The following is a 14,254-nucleotide window of genomic DNA, read 5'->3' on the forward strand; positions in this document are numbered from 1 at the left end:
AGCCCCTAATGAGAAAATAATATATAGTGATAAGCCCCTGCCGTCAACTTCCGTTAAAAAATATATGAGTCAGCAAACGGAGCTGACGTGGACCTTTGCCACCTCATCAAGTGGGCCCACAAGCTGCTGACGTGGAAATGAGAAGAGAAATATGAAAATGCCAAATGTGGGATTTGAACCCAAGACCTAGAACATAATGGGCAACATCCTTCCCACTAGGCTACAAGCTGCATCATTAGTATAAGTGCAAAATTTAATATATATCTTATTTAAACTGAAGCTGCTAATATTTCAACCAAAAATTTAAAAATGTCCTAAGCATGATTTGAACCCAAAACATAGAGGTTCATGGAGGAGGCTCTAACCACTAAGTCAATGCCTAATTTATGCATGTATTTTTAGCGCAAAACTAAATATATATTTAAAAACAAACTGATAATGCTAAATAAATTTGATGTGGTAGATCTAAAAATTACATTTTTAGGCTCTTAGACGCTCTTATATAATGTATCAATTTGAAACAAAATAAAATATTAAATGTAAATAGAAAAACATATTTACAAAACTTTAAAACGTAAAAAAGTTAAATCTTACAAATTTATTAGAGTTCATATATTGACTTTTTTTAAGTACTAATGAGTATATATACTGAAAGAACAAAATAATAGTTTTTTATGATTTAAGTGGGGTTGAATTCTTGTTCTTTTTTTTACATAATATATATATATATATATATATATATATATATATTGTTGTGCGCATGAATAACAAAATGAGCCAGTGGCTCAATTGTAAGGACATTGAGTATGATCCTCCATTTATGGTGTTCGAATCCTGATTATGGTGTTTTTAAAAAAAATTGTTAGTTTAAATGAGATATATATCAAATTTTGCATTTGTATTAAAGATGCAGCTTGTAGCCTAGTGGGAAGGATGTTGCCCATTATGCTCTATGTCTTGGGTTCAAATCCCACATTTGACATTTTCATATTTCTCTTCTCATTTCCACGTCAACAGCTTGTGGGCCCACTTGATGAGGTGGCAAAGGTCCACGTCAGCTCCGTTTGCTGACTCATATATTTTTTAACGGAAGTTGACGGCAGGGGCTTATCACTATATATTATTTTCTCATTAGGGGCTTATTCCCAAGAAAAAATTTTGTAGGGGCTTAAACCAAAGGAACCCTATTTTATAGGGGCCTCCAACATATTTAAGCCTTTTTTGTTTTGTTGAATAAGAGTATCACACTTTTAAAATGAACACTCCAATTTATTTATTTATTGAAAAGTAAATATATCTTTTAAGAAAAAAAAATGTGTTAGGTTTTTAAAACTAGGTCAAGTTGCATCCACAGTCAGAAGAGGTACAAGATCAGGCAGAGGATCTTGAACAAAAAAGAAATCCAATGACAGGCACGCACCTGCTCAAGCTAAAATGTTTGCACCCTCTTTGAAGGAATGAGCCTGACTCACCTCCCAACCTTTGATATTCCAAATCAAGGTGACATGCACATGATGGGACGTCGAGGGTCATAGGACTAAGTTCACAGCATGGAGAGAATCTGAGAAACAATGAATCTTGAAGTGCATGTGATCCCAAGCCACCTTCAGGCCGAACCAAATAGCCAGAAGCTTTATATGGAGAATATCACAGAATAAGGACAAACGACAACAAATTACTTACGTGATGAACCAAGTTAGTGCATCACTTTTAGTCCCCAAAAAAATCATCAATTTCTATTTTTTCTCTTTCTCCTCACCCTCACTACTCTTTTTCTCCACCATTGTGTCCTTATCTCACAAATAATTCATCTCACCTTTTAAATGTTCCTTTAAATTTAAACATAATTAAAAAATAATTGTAAACTATTTTTAAGTATCTACTAAAATAAGGGTTGTCTAAATAACTCTTGTGATTTTTTTATTTAAAGGAACTCTTGTGGTTACTAACCCACAACTTAATGGACCAATGTAAATTTTTATAAATAAATTAATAAATATAATATAGAAATTTCAATTCACTTAATTATCAGTTTCAAAAAAAATCACTTAATTATCTTTAATGTGATTGTCTCCGAGGGTTAGCTCAAATGGTTAGAGCTATGAGACATAAGGGTTGGGAAGGAAAAGGTCCATGATTCGAATCCTGGAATTTAACTCAAACTTTCCAATGTGTCATTTAAACAACCCCATTAAAATAATCAAATTCTTGAGTTTGAGTCTAGCTTATAAAAGAAACCTTCTTGGAAGAGCTAGCCATATGATTTTTTAAATTAAACTTATCTGATGGATTCAATCGAGTTGAATAGAAATCGATCGAGCTACTAGCTCGACACACGCAAAAAACCTGAAATTGCATAAAACCAGTCAACATGTGGGATATCCGGTTGAAATTAAGTGCAGCAACAACATCAAATTTACGAAAACAGGAACTCAATTTAGATGATCACGAAACACACAATGCTATCAACAAAATCCAGAAATTACATGAATAATAAGAATTGTTATTGAAAAATGTAACATTAAGGCCATATAGATGGCCTATTATTCCAACAAAACAACAAAAGTTCACCAGCCAAGAAGACTCATAACAGAACATGCCCGCAATGCCAACAAGGTTGAATAATATTGAATGAGATCAAGACGCTAGCTTCATTTGGATTGGGCTGAAGCTTCCTGGTCCTTCCTGAACAGTTTGTGATGAATATGCTGAGCAAAAGTGCGTGGCGGAAACCGCGCTGGTTCGGTCTCAGTCACAAGCTCAGGCAGTGGCTTGAGGATGATTTTCTCCTTAGGGGGTTCACAGAACACTGCCCAAGATATTCTAACTTTTTCCTTGTTCACCAAACCCCTGTGAAGAATGCTCTTGAACTTACCATTGCTTAAAATCTCAGTGGTGTCACCAATGTGCATGAGGATTGAATCAGGAACGCATTTTGCCGTGACCCATTTTCCTTCGTAGAAAAGCTGCAGGCCTGGGACCATGTTGTGGAGGAGGAAAGTGAGTGCACTTATGTCGGTGTGGGCTTCAACTCCAAGAGCTAGCTCTGGCTGGGGGCATTTTGGGTAGTAGTTGATTTTCATCTGAAGTAGAAGCTCTTCCATTCCACCAACTTCCTTCTCTAACCTTCCTTCTTCGAGACCCAATTCCAGAGATAGCACTTCCAGTATCTTGCTCGCAAGCACTCTTAGTCGCCTTGCATAGTCGCTGGTAACTTCCCTGTGTTTATTCAAGTCACAAACGATTAAAAACTTGATAGTTGTGAGTAGGGGTGTAATCGGATCGGATTGGTTCGGATTTAAAGTGTTTAAATGTCCGAATCAATCAAACATGTTCGGTTTGGATTGGTTCAGATTTCATGATTTTTACTTCTAAACCCAAACCAAACCAACCCGATCTCAATCGGATTGGTTCGGTTCGGATGGTCGGATTTAAAATAAAAAAAATATTATTTAGAAATATGGATAAAAATTATTCTAAAACCGTGAAAATGATCAAAAATATAGAAAAATCCAACATTTTTAAAGAACATAACATTCGATAATGACATAATTCATATAATCAAAATAAAACTAACATCTCTAATACAAATATACACATGCAATGTAATGGGCGGAAGTGTTTGGGCTGAATGTTAAGAAAATTCTCAATTCATTAGGTTGGTTCGGATTGATCGGTTTTTTAATGCTCAAATCCGATACCCGAACCGATGGTGATCGGATTCAATAAAAAAAATCCGAACCGAACCAATGATCCAATCCAACCCACCATAATGTGTTCGGTCCGGATCGGATTCGCGGATCGGACCAGACCCGCTTACACCCCTAGTTGTGAGACTAATCTTTCAAGCTATTAAACGGTAAAGATTAATCAATGAGTTTTTTCTATTCACACGATAATTATAGTAAGTTTCATTACAACATTTTTCACTAATTATTGAAAACTTTCTTTTTTAAGAAAAAGCAATTAATTCATATAATTAAAGTGCCACAAAAGACCCACAACCCATCTCAGAAAGAGAAATAGCACCGGTAACAAGAACCAAAACAATCCAAAAGAGAATGACATCTCAAAAAAAATTGTATAACCTGAAACCCAAAAGAATGGAAACCCTTAAAAATCACAATCTTAACATCAATAGAGAAAGGGCACCTCTTAACCAACTCAAAACATCTACTACTATTCAAAAGAAAAAGAAAGTCTCAACCAACTAGTCAATAAGTCAAGATTTTTTCATTAGAAGCCATAATGTTTAAGAATGTAATTACTATAGAGTGGTAACACATCTCACATGATTGATTCTTCATTCTTGTGTGAGCAATAACTCAACACGTCACTTTTATAACCACAATTCGTTACAAATTTTACTTTAATGACGTGTAATTTTATACACCTAAAAATGATACATTGAATTTGTGATCCACAAAAGAATTATCAATTACACAACCATTTAATTAAGGGGTCTCCCTAATATGCACCACTTTTAGAGTGATGCATTTTTACACCACTTGCTTTGACCGGTTATAACAGGTCAACACATTTTTTTTTTAAATATCATTAAAAATTTGTTATATCTTAAATTTCTTTAAAAAAAGATGTGTTGACCTGTTATAACGAGTTAAAAAAGGTGGTGTAAAATTGCACCACTCTAAAAGTGATGCATATTAGAGGTCACATTTAATTAAGATTATATTTGCACTTTTGTGAATTGTAATTTACATTTAATATTTCTACGCAATGGGTAATGCAACGGGTGACGACACCAATTAAAGACAAAAAAAAATTCTAATAATTTTAAAATTGTACTTTCAATAAATTTTATTCTTTAATTTGTACCCTCATAAAAATATGGATTTGACTATTATGGATCAAGAAAACTCCGGCTCATGAGTTAAAATGGTTATTTTACAAAATAATTTTATCATATAAAAAATATATTATAAATAATATTTACCAAATGTCTTTTTTTTTTTTTGAAATTTTTTACCAAATGTAATTAGTAGTAAAAACATTGTTTATAAGTGAGCAATGTACATTTATTAAAAACTTACGTATAATATGATGGTGTCTTGGGCCAGATGGAGAGGTCACGCTTGTCTTCTGGAAAGATAAGGTGGAAGAAGTAATCTTCCCATTCAAGCTGACCACTGGCATTGTTGGCCAGCTTGCTCCCGTACCCTTGCACATTCCCGGCCGCCTGGTCATTTGCATACTTCTCCTTCTCCTCGACCGGCAAAGAGAAAAACTCTGCCCCAGCACTCTTCAATTGGTTTAGGAGCTCGTCCGGGATCCCATGATTCACCAAGTGCATCACCCCCCACTCCTCGGCTGCCTTCCTAAGCTTCTCCCTGCACTTGGCCCGAACAAACTCGTCCGGCGAGTCTATATCTTTCAAGTCAATCGTCGGAACTTGAGGCCCAACTTTCTTTTCCTCCTCAAAAACGTCGCCTATGTTTGCCAGCTCTTCTTTTGGCCTTACATATTCCTTTGGGATAGATTGTATCCCACTGCCCGATAAGCTTTCAACTCTCTCAACAACAGTAGGCGCCATTACAATGCTAGGTTCTTTTTCTTTTATTCTATGACACTATTGTGTTCTCTTCCACTTTTAACTTCATATTCAGGTTGCTAAGTATATATAATACATGGTCAAAGTGATTGATTAAAATATTGTTGTGTTGGGTATCACACGTGACGAGCTTCTCAATCAGGAACTTAACATTCAATTGTGTATATTAGACACGTGGGTTGAGGACAGGCAGATGAAGCTCTGTTTCGTCGCCTAACGGTCTTAGTCTTAGTTTCTCTTGGAAAATGTTATTTACACACCTCTTGTAGAGGTGAAAGAGGTGGAATGAGGAGAGAGATAGGAAGAAAAGAAAAAGTAAGAGAGAGAAAGTATGAGATGTGATAGATGATAAAAGGAGAGAGATAAAAACAAAAATAGGTGGAAATTGAGTGTTTAAAAAATGAGGTATGTATATATCATTGTTGGTTTCTCATTCGTTCACACGCCAACTACTATCTATATGATTTATTAACAATAATACTTTCTCTTTCTTATTTTTTCTTTTCTTCCTATCTTTCTCTTCATTCCATCTCTCTCCACCTCAAAGAGAGGTGTGAAAATAACATTATTGATTAACCTTGATTGCGCTTCCGTCACACAATTCCTGAAAATGATCGATACAAATCTTGTACATATTATTAGCTTAGGTAGGGTCATTTGTAATTCCCATTTGTGGTCAATCTGGGACACATTATTAGCTTAGCTCTGTTCATCATTGTTGAATTTTGGAAGATATGTATTGTAGCGTAACACAATGTTTTTATTCTCTTGAATAGTAGCATATTAGCATTTGGGTTAATTTATGCCTAATTCTCCCTATATAAGAGAGTTGTTCTACCTCTTTATAATCAAACACTTAGTCTAACATTTGTGTCATTAACATATCTAACATTTGTGTCATTAAAAAAATGTTAAGGGTAGTGCTTTACAGTTTAGTACCTAACATTTTTTTTTTGGTCAAAACACTACCCTTAACTAGTTAACTCACCTAACTAGATTGGCATTCCTAAGGAGAAGTTTTAGCAACTTGCGGCCTGTTCTCATGTGTATATCTTGTTGGCGCATGGTCCGTTACTCTCTAGGCTGTATCCCAAGTAGTGTAAGTCTCTTTGATCTGGGCTTGACCCAATTTTTATCTTATAAATTTTTTTATACTTAGCAATAAAGAGAGAAAAAAAAAATCAAAAACCCGCCTAACTGTCACAAACCCTAGAGAATCTGCTATAAGCAAATACTCCATTTCAGGAGGGGATCTGGAAAAGGAGAAAATCACGCTCTTGAACCGCTCCCACTTTCACCAAAAAATCCACACAAGCATTTCCTCGCATGCAGCAACTTCTCTTCCGGAATGATTGTCTGGGATATAATGAAACAAGGCTACCTCAATACACACAAAAAATAAGTTAATCTATTTTAGATTTTGAACCAAACAAGGTCTTCCTTTGGGGCCCAGATATGCCCAGGTGACGACGCGTGGCAAAGGTGACGAGAGCAGAACTGATCCACGTGCCTATAGCAGATTCCCTCCAATTGAATACTTGTGGCGTTTATTAACTGACAAAACATAGGTGAAACGAAACTCATCATTTTGATATTCTCAGACAGTGAAAGCAAGATTAGTCCCTCCACACATTCATTGTTACCTTATCTTTGTACACTCTTTGTTTCCCTCCAAACAAAAATGACCCTGAATTTAATTCCCAAATGCATCCAATTTCACTTGATAGCACCACTACACAGTAATCACCATCATTCATCACCACCATGGCTAGCAAATTAGCATCCACATTGACATACCAGCGTCCATTCACCGCCACAACACAACCAACATCCTCAATTTCTACTCCCCGGGCTCACCTTGTTCAATTTAATGGCCGCCGCAACGTATGCCTTCGCCGCCGCCGGCTACTCTTGCTCTCCCCCAAGGCCTCTGCTGATCAACAAGGTCTCAACACTATTGATCTTTTTTTCTTTCATTAATTCATTGCTCTGTTCTGCATGCTGAATTGTTGTTCTTCTCTTAATTTCAGGGAAGGTTGAGAAAGATGCTGTTGATAGTATAAAAGAGAAGAAATCAATAGGTGAACTTGAGCAAGATTTTCTTCAAGCACTGCAGGTATGGTCACATTTAATTTGATTATTTCATCCTGTCTGTTATTATTTAATTTTAAGTTATAAGGATGAATTTTGAAATTGGTTGTTGAACAGGCATTCTACTATGAGGGAAAGGCTATTATGTCAAATGAGGAATTTGATAATCTCAAGGAAGAACTAATGTGGGAAGGGAGCAGTGTTGTAATGCTAAGTATGGAGCTGAAACAACTGTAATTAATGATACATGCATGATTTCCTGCTAATTAACTAAATTAATCTCTTTTTTCTATTGGTTAACTGCCTCTACAGGTTCTGATGAGCAAAAATTTCTTGAAGCAGCTATGGGTTATGTGTCTGGAAAACCAATCATGAGCGATAAAGAGTATGATGAATTGAAACTCAGGCTAAAGGTACTTAGGAATTGTATTTGAAATTGATTTATGAATTTCGTTATGAGTATTTAATGTTTTGAAAAAAGATTATTGCATAAGATGTCTTTTAACATGATGTTGTATAAATAAATGTTATATTCTTGCTGTGTCTAGGGTCTAGCAGTGGTCAGTTATTTACTTATTTCATGGATGTTTCTAGATGGAAGGCAGTGAAATTGTAGCTGAGGGTCCACGGTGCAGTATTCGCAGTCGCAAGGTGCGCGTTACTACTCTAAAGTATACTTTGGTTGAGTAATTGGTGAGATTGGTAATAGGTGAAACTAGGAGATGATCGATAGGAAAGAAAAAAATGATGAGAAATTGAGAATGGTAATAGGTGAAAATAGGGTATATGTGAAACAAAATTAGATAAGTAGGATTTGATTTCTAAAACAATAAGGTTAAAAAACACTAAAACAAGTGGATGAAAAATGGAATTGATCTTGGCTGTTTAAAAATATCTAGTTGACATCCTTTTGCAGGTTTACAGTGACCTGTCTATTGACTACTTGAAGATGTTCCTGCTAAACGTGCCAGCAACTGTGGTTGCCCTGGGATTGTAAGTAACTGTCTTTCCCTGTATTGAATACGTAGTTCATGATGTTATTGGAGTTACTAGAAACTGTTAGGGTTAGATTGAAAGTTAGAACTGATTGATTGTAACCACAACTGTTTTCCCCTCCACTTCCTATAGTTAGTTAGGCCATACTGTCTAAGTGTCTATTAGTGAGTTAGTTAATGTTAGTAGCTATTAACTACTCAGTTGTAAACACTTTACACTTCACTTCTTCAATGAATCAATAATGAAAGAGTTTCATTATCTGTTACTTTGATAGATGTATTTAATTTAGCTAAAATTTTGATTCCAGCAACCACTATTAGTTGGTCTGTACGATCCACAGGTTATACAAGGTGAAACCTGTTTGAAAAAATGTCATATTACCCTTGTGTGCATTTCGAAAGATTCGAGATCAAAATTATGTTTACCTTTATTTCATATATTTGTATGTCCAAGGATTAAATAATGATTCACTTATTATAAGTAAGAACAAAAAAGGAGTCCCAGAAATTCCAAATGTTCAAAGTCGAGTTTTTACATGCCACTTCATCCATCATGACTCATGAGTGTCATTATCTAGCTGTTACTATTAATTCCATAATCTGTCATTTACATATGCAACTGTGCTAGCATTTGAAGACATCAGCACTGTTATGCCTTTGGGTAAACAACTTAGTGCTTTTCAAATAAGCGCTTATTTATTACCATATTTGATAAGCTTATTGGAATAAAGTCAAAATATTTTATACATAGATATAACTGCTTATTCATAAGCTAATAGGGAGCTTAAAACAACTTATAGGGAGCTCGTAAATTGTTCTTATAAGTTTAACCAAACACTTGTGTAAGTGCTTATATTATACGATAAGCTCAATTAAGTGATATCCCTTCGTCAATCTATGTTTGTATAGTTGTAGATTCCAATATACAGCTAGCTTCTGCTCCTTTCATTTTCTTTGGACTGCAAGCAAATGTGATTGTACAATAGAAATTCAACATAGTTGAAAGGATTACTGGCCTGGAAATTCAAATCAATTTGTTGGACCAATAACATAACTGGTAAACTACACTACAGTTCCATCAGGGTCCAACAAATTTTTCCTTTACTTTTTCGTATTCCTCGTGATTCCCAGACTGCTTTTTGAAAATCACCTTGCCGAGTTTATGGTTGCTGATATCTAAATTTAGATTGAATTAAAACAGCTTATACCTGGTATCCTTTATGAATGTGCATAGTTTCCTTGTGGTTAAAATTGGTCCTAGAATGTTGATATTGTTGATTCAGTTGTCTTCTGAAGGATGAAACAGCACTGCACTATCCACACTAATCTTATATCTCTTAAATATTGTAACATGTCCTAGTTATGTCATATGGCAATTCTAGATTTAAGATACTTTTAGTATTAGTATCATACTTTTTTTCTATCTTTTCTTAAATCAAAGGTTTTCATCCCAAATGATCAGAAAAAGTATGTGTTTCCTTTACCTCTGCATTTTACAGGGAGGTGTGGATGTTACCGTTTGCACAAGTTAGGTCATGACTTTTTTGGTTTTTTACATTTTCCCCCTTACGATCTATTAGGTTCTTCTTCCTTGATGATGTGACTGGATTTGAGATCAATTCTCTGATAGAGGTATGTTCTCCTCATTTGCTAACTGGTCAGGTTCTAATCTCATATTTTATAAAATTGAAAATAGTAAATACTATTAATGATTATAACAGGTTCTGAAATGTGAATTGTTAACTGCAGATTCCAGAGCCTTATAGCTTCATTTTGACTTGGTTTGCAGCTGTCCCCTTCATTGTATGGCTGGCTCAGTCAATTACAAATGCCATTATAAATGACTTTCTGATTTTAAAGGTATCATTTTGGGGACTTTCTAGTTTAGTTTATATTGAATCAGTTGATTTGATATGCTAACATGGAATTTTTTAAAGGGCCCATGTCCTAACTGTGGCACTGAAAATACTTCCTTCTTTGGGACTATACTGTCAATTTCAAGTGGGAATTCTACCAACAAAGTCAAATGTGTTAAGTAAGTACATAAACATTCCTGCATTAACTAACCCCTGTCAGTCCATATTAACTAATATGACTTATGATAGATCATTAGTATAACAATCCAAATTTATATGTTTCTTCAGCTGTGGTACTGCAATGGTGTATGATTCAAGTACAAGATTGATTACATTGCCTGAAGGGAGTAATGCCTGAGTGGAGGTACATTCCTTGATTACTCTAGAATATTTCTACTATATCTGTTGTAGCATATGCATTTGGCATATGAGCTGCTCTTAATTTGTTTCTTTCCTGTGTGGAATAATCAATGTATCATGGAAATGAGATCTATTCACGGTTGATTTTGACTTTTATTTTCCATATTCTGTAACGACATGCTGATCTGCATATTATATGTATCTCATTTTCATACATACAGGGACACACAGGCATGCTTTTGTCATATCATTGTTCCAACGTTGAGATGTGATCACCATCGGTGCAGAAGCTACTTAATTACATACGAAGCTAGTTACTAATTTATCAAGTCAGGAATCTGCCATGGTGATCCCCTAATTAATCAAGGCCAATATCACTATCATACTTGTAATCAAATGAGATTTGTATAGCATATTTAGGATTGTCCATTTTGATTGATTCCGACCTGGAACTATCATAATAAGTCTGCAAAGATCTGTGCGTAAAATCTTTAGAAAGTCAGCTGAGGCCTTGCTTCAGTTGTTTGCTTATAGACTTCAAGGAAAATATGCAATACACTGTGGTTGAGCAGGGTGTATCAATGCATGCCGATTCTCATCTGCAAATGAATGTAATTGAAACTAAGAATTTTGTTTTTGGATCCAAACTAGGTTTCCACATTTGTGAAAAAATGTTTGATTATGACAGCAACCTAAGACTTGTGCTGTATAGGAATGTCCAGGTGAAGCAGCTAAAATCATCCACTGTTGTGAGGAAAATCCTTTGACCCTTGGCATTCAGTAGCTAGGGTCCCTAAACAATTACATATATTGGAGATAACAAATAGTTTTAGGTTAACTGCCGTGGCCTAACACAACCCTTCTTCTCTAACCGGGCTTGAGACTGGATATACAAGCATCGGCGAAGTTTCCCTAAACATTAACATGAACCAAATTAAATGCAGAGGAGAAGAGTTGTTATTCAGAGTAAAAAACAAATAGTGTAGCTTTATCAATGAACACACGAGGCAAGATTTAAGAATTGCACAAGTTATTTGCAAAATTGTTGGATGTAAAGTCAAATATAATTGATATAAAAGTTTGACTTCATAAAGGCATATGTTATAAACAATGTGTCAGTACCTACCTAAACATTCTGCATGCTCGTTTTTATGTATATAAAAAACGAATGCAGAGGTTGAGCCATTGAAATGTTAATTGAACTTTCATTTGTTCACATTTTATTGGATAACAGACTTATTAAATTGTTAACGAGAATGAATTTGGTAATCATTGGTCGGTGGTTGAATGCAGCTATATGAAACTTGTTTGCACGTTCACAAATAAGAAAATTGTGGATGGTCTAATTAACATAGTACCTTCTTTTGTCCTGGCTTATGGATTGTGGATCAGTCACCCTTGTATTCACAAAAAACAAAAGAATAATATTGTTGACTTTGGAGATGAGAGAAACACCATCTTCGTGGGGATCCACGAAGTAAGGCAAATTCTTACAAACAACGACGTGATATAAGTGAGACCAAAATAAAAATAAATGAATAAAAAACAACGTGATACAAGAATCGTACTTCATATATAAAGGGATACATGTATGTACTTGTCAATAAGCACTGCACCGGGTTTGCATTCCTTTTCCTATAGAAAGATAGCTAGCAGCTAGCAACACCAACAACCATGGCCTCCATTCTTGAAGCTTGTACTCTTATGTTTCTCACTTTTACAATGACGTTGTTCTCGTTCATGGGACAGCCAGCACTAGCTGTGGTATTTCGACCCAGTAAATGGGCTCTTGCTCATGCTACCTTTTATGGTGATGAGACTGCTTCTGAAACCATGGGTATGTATGCATACATATATGTTAATTATCTCCATTCCTGAATTATTGAGCAATAATTCAAAATTAGTACTATTACTATTACTTTTAACAAGTGATGCTTAGCATTAACATACTTTTATTTGGACTTAAAGGAGGAGCATGTGGGTACGGGAATTTGTTTCAGAGCGGTTACGGGACAGATACAGTGGCTTTAAGCTCGACGCTATTTAACAATGGTTATGCGTGTGGGACTTGTTACCAGATAAAATGTTACCAGTCCAGTGCATGCTATAAAAACGTGGCCTTCACCACTGTCACCGCCACCAATCTCTGCCCTCCTAATTGGTCCAAGCCCTCAGATAACGGCGGCTGGTGCAACCCTCCCCGAGCGCATTTCGACATGTCCAAGCCCGCCTTCATGAAAATCGCTCAGTGGAAAGCCGGCATTGTCCCTGTCCTGTTCCGCAGGTAACTAATTAAGTTAAATGCATAATTTATTAAAAAGATAGTTCATTAGAAACATGATTGAAGTTAGTTTCTTTTTTTATTTTTATGAATCGAAGCGACAATGACTGAAATAATATGCTTATGCAGAGTGCCGTGCCAAAGTAAGGGAGGGGTTCGATTCTCGTTCCAAGGAAACGGTTATTGGCTATTGGTGTATGTGATGAACGTGGGCGGTGGAGGAGACATTTCAAGAATGTGGGTGAAAGGAAGCAGAACAGGATGGATTAGCATGAGCCATAATTGGGGTGCTTCGTACCAAGCATTTGCAACACTGGGGGGCCAAGCTCTTTCTTTTAAGATCACTTCGTACACCACCGGAGAGACTATTTATGCATGGAATGTTATTCCTTCCAATTGGCATCTGGGACAAACTTATTCCACCAGTGTCAACTTCCACTGATATCATCATGTCAACAACCTTTAATTACTGCTGGCTACTATTTTGATCTTCGTTGTCTTTTGTGAACTGGAAGTACACTTGTTTTTAATTACCTTATTTTATAAGTATTGCAACCGCTGCAAAATGAAATTTCTACAAGTTGCAGCAGGTGTTTATATAAAGCTAGATTCAATGAATAACTTGCCATTTTTTGTTATTTGGCAAGCTTAAACATACCCACTTGAGTTCATCTTTTCACACATTGCAGGAGGTTTTTTGCATTAAGTTGCAGTTAAAAAATAATACTAGTATGTTTCATGTGGAGTTTGCTGTGTATTAATAAATATTTGACAATTATAATAATGAGTAGCTTACTTTTTTTTTTGAGTTTTTATGATTATTCTTAACTAAAGAGGGGCAGAAATTTGACTTTGTTTTCAAAGAAGAGGGGCAGAACATGTTAATTGAAAGTACTGCTGGAAAAGTTTATCTTTGCCCTCCTAATTCACTCCCACCTAAGTGAGATAATAGAAGAAGAGATGAAATGAGTCATCAAAACTCAAATACCAAAGGTGTAAATGAAAATAAGTGAAAATGAGATGAAAGAGAAACGAAACTGATATGTGAATGTATCAAAACTCAAATATCAATATCAGGACTCTCATTCAATAAAAGGTAGCA

At 35.5% G+C, this 14,254-nt stretch overlaps 3 protein-coding genes across 3 annotated transcripts; 2 read left to right on the plus strand and 1 right to left on the minus strand.

Annotated features, from left to right (window-relative positions):
• Positions 1-2,415: 2,415 nt before the first annotated feature.
• Positions 2,416-5,624, minus strand: LOC130741126 (leucoanthocyanidin dioxygenase). Its single transcript, XM_057593930.1, has 2 exons — positions 5,052-5,624; positions 2,416-3,219 (listed from the first exon to the last, which is right to left on the minus strand). The coding sequence occupies exons 1-2, from the start codon at positions 5,549-5,551 to the stop codon at positions 2,652-2,654; spliced, it is 1,068 nt and encodes a 355-aa protein (XP_057449913.1). The 5' UTR covers positions 5,552-5,624; the 3' UTR covers positions 2,416-2,651.
• Positions 5,625-7,196: 1,572 nt separating this feature from the next.
• On the plus strand, positions 7,197-11,578 carry LOC130741127 (PGR5-like protein 1A, chloroplastic). The gene is made up of 11 exons (XM_057593932.1): positions 7,197-7,514; positions 7,600-7,685; positions 7,778-7,874; positions 7,973-8,073; positions 8,255-8,311; positions 8,577-8,653; positions 10,236-10,287; positions 10,405-10,515; positions 10,593-10,690; positions 10,800-10,875; positions 11,093-11,578. Exons 1-10 carry the CDS (start codon positions 7,334-7,336, stop codon positions 10,867-10,869), a joined length of 930 nt encoding a protein of 309 aa, XP_057449915.1. The 5' UTR covers positions 7,197-7,333; the 3' UTR covers positions 10,870-10,875; positions 11,093-11,578.
• Positions 11,579-12,468: 890 nt separating this feature from the next.
• LOC130735879 (expansin-A7-like) lies at positions 12,469-13,953 on the plus strand. Its single transcript, XM_057587752.1, has 3 exons — positions 12,469-12,708; positions 12,840-13,155; positions 13,282-13,953. Exons 1-3 carry the CDS (start codon positions 12,546-12,548, stop codon positions 13,592-13,594), a joined length of 792 nt encoding a protein of 263 aa, XP_057443735.1. The 5' UTR covers positions 12,469-12,545; the 3' UTR covers positions 13,595-13,953.
• The last annotated feature ends 301 nt before the right edge of the window (positions 13,954-14,254 follow it).

The sequence above is a fragment of the Lotus japonicus genome, chromosome 2, assembly GCF_012489685.1.
Source record: "Lotus japonicus ecotype B-129 chromosome 2, LjGifu_v1.2".
In the NCBI taxonomy this organism is placed as follows: domain Eukaryota; kingdom Viridiplantae; phylum Streptophyta; class Magnoliopsida; order Fabales; family Fabaceae; genus Lotus; species Lotus japonicus.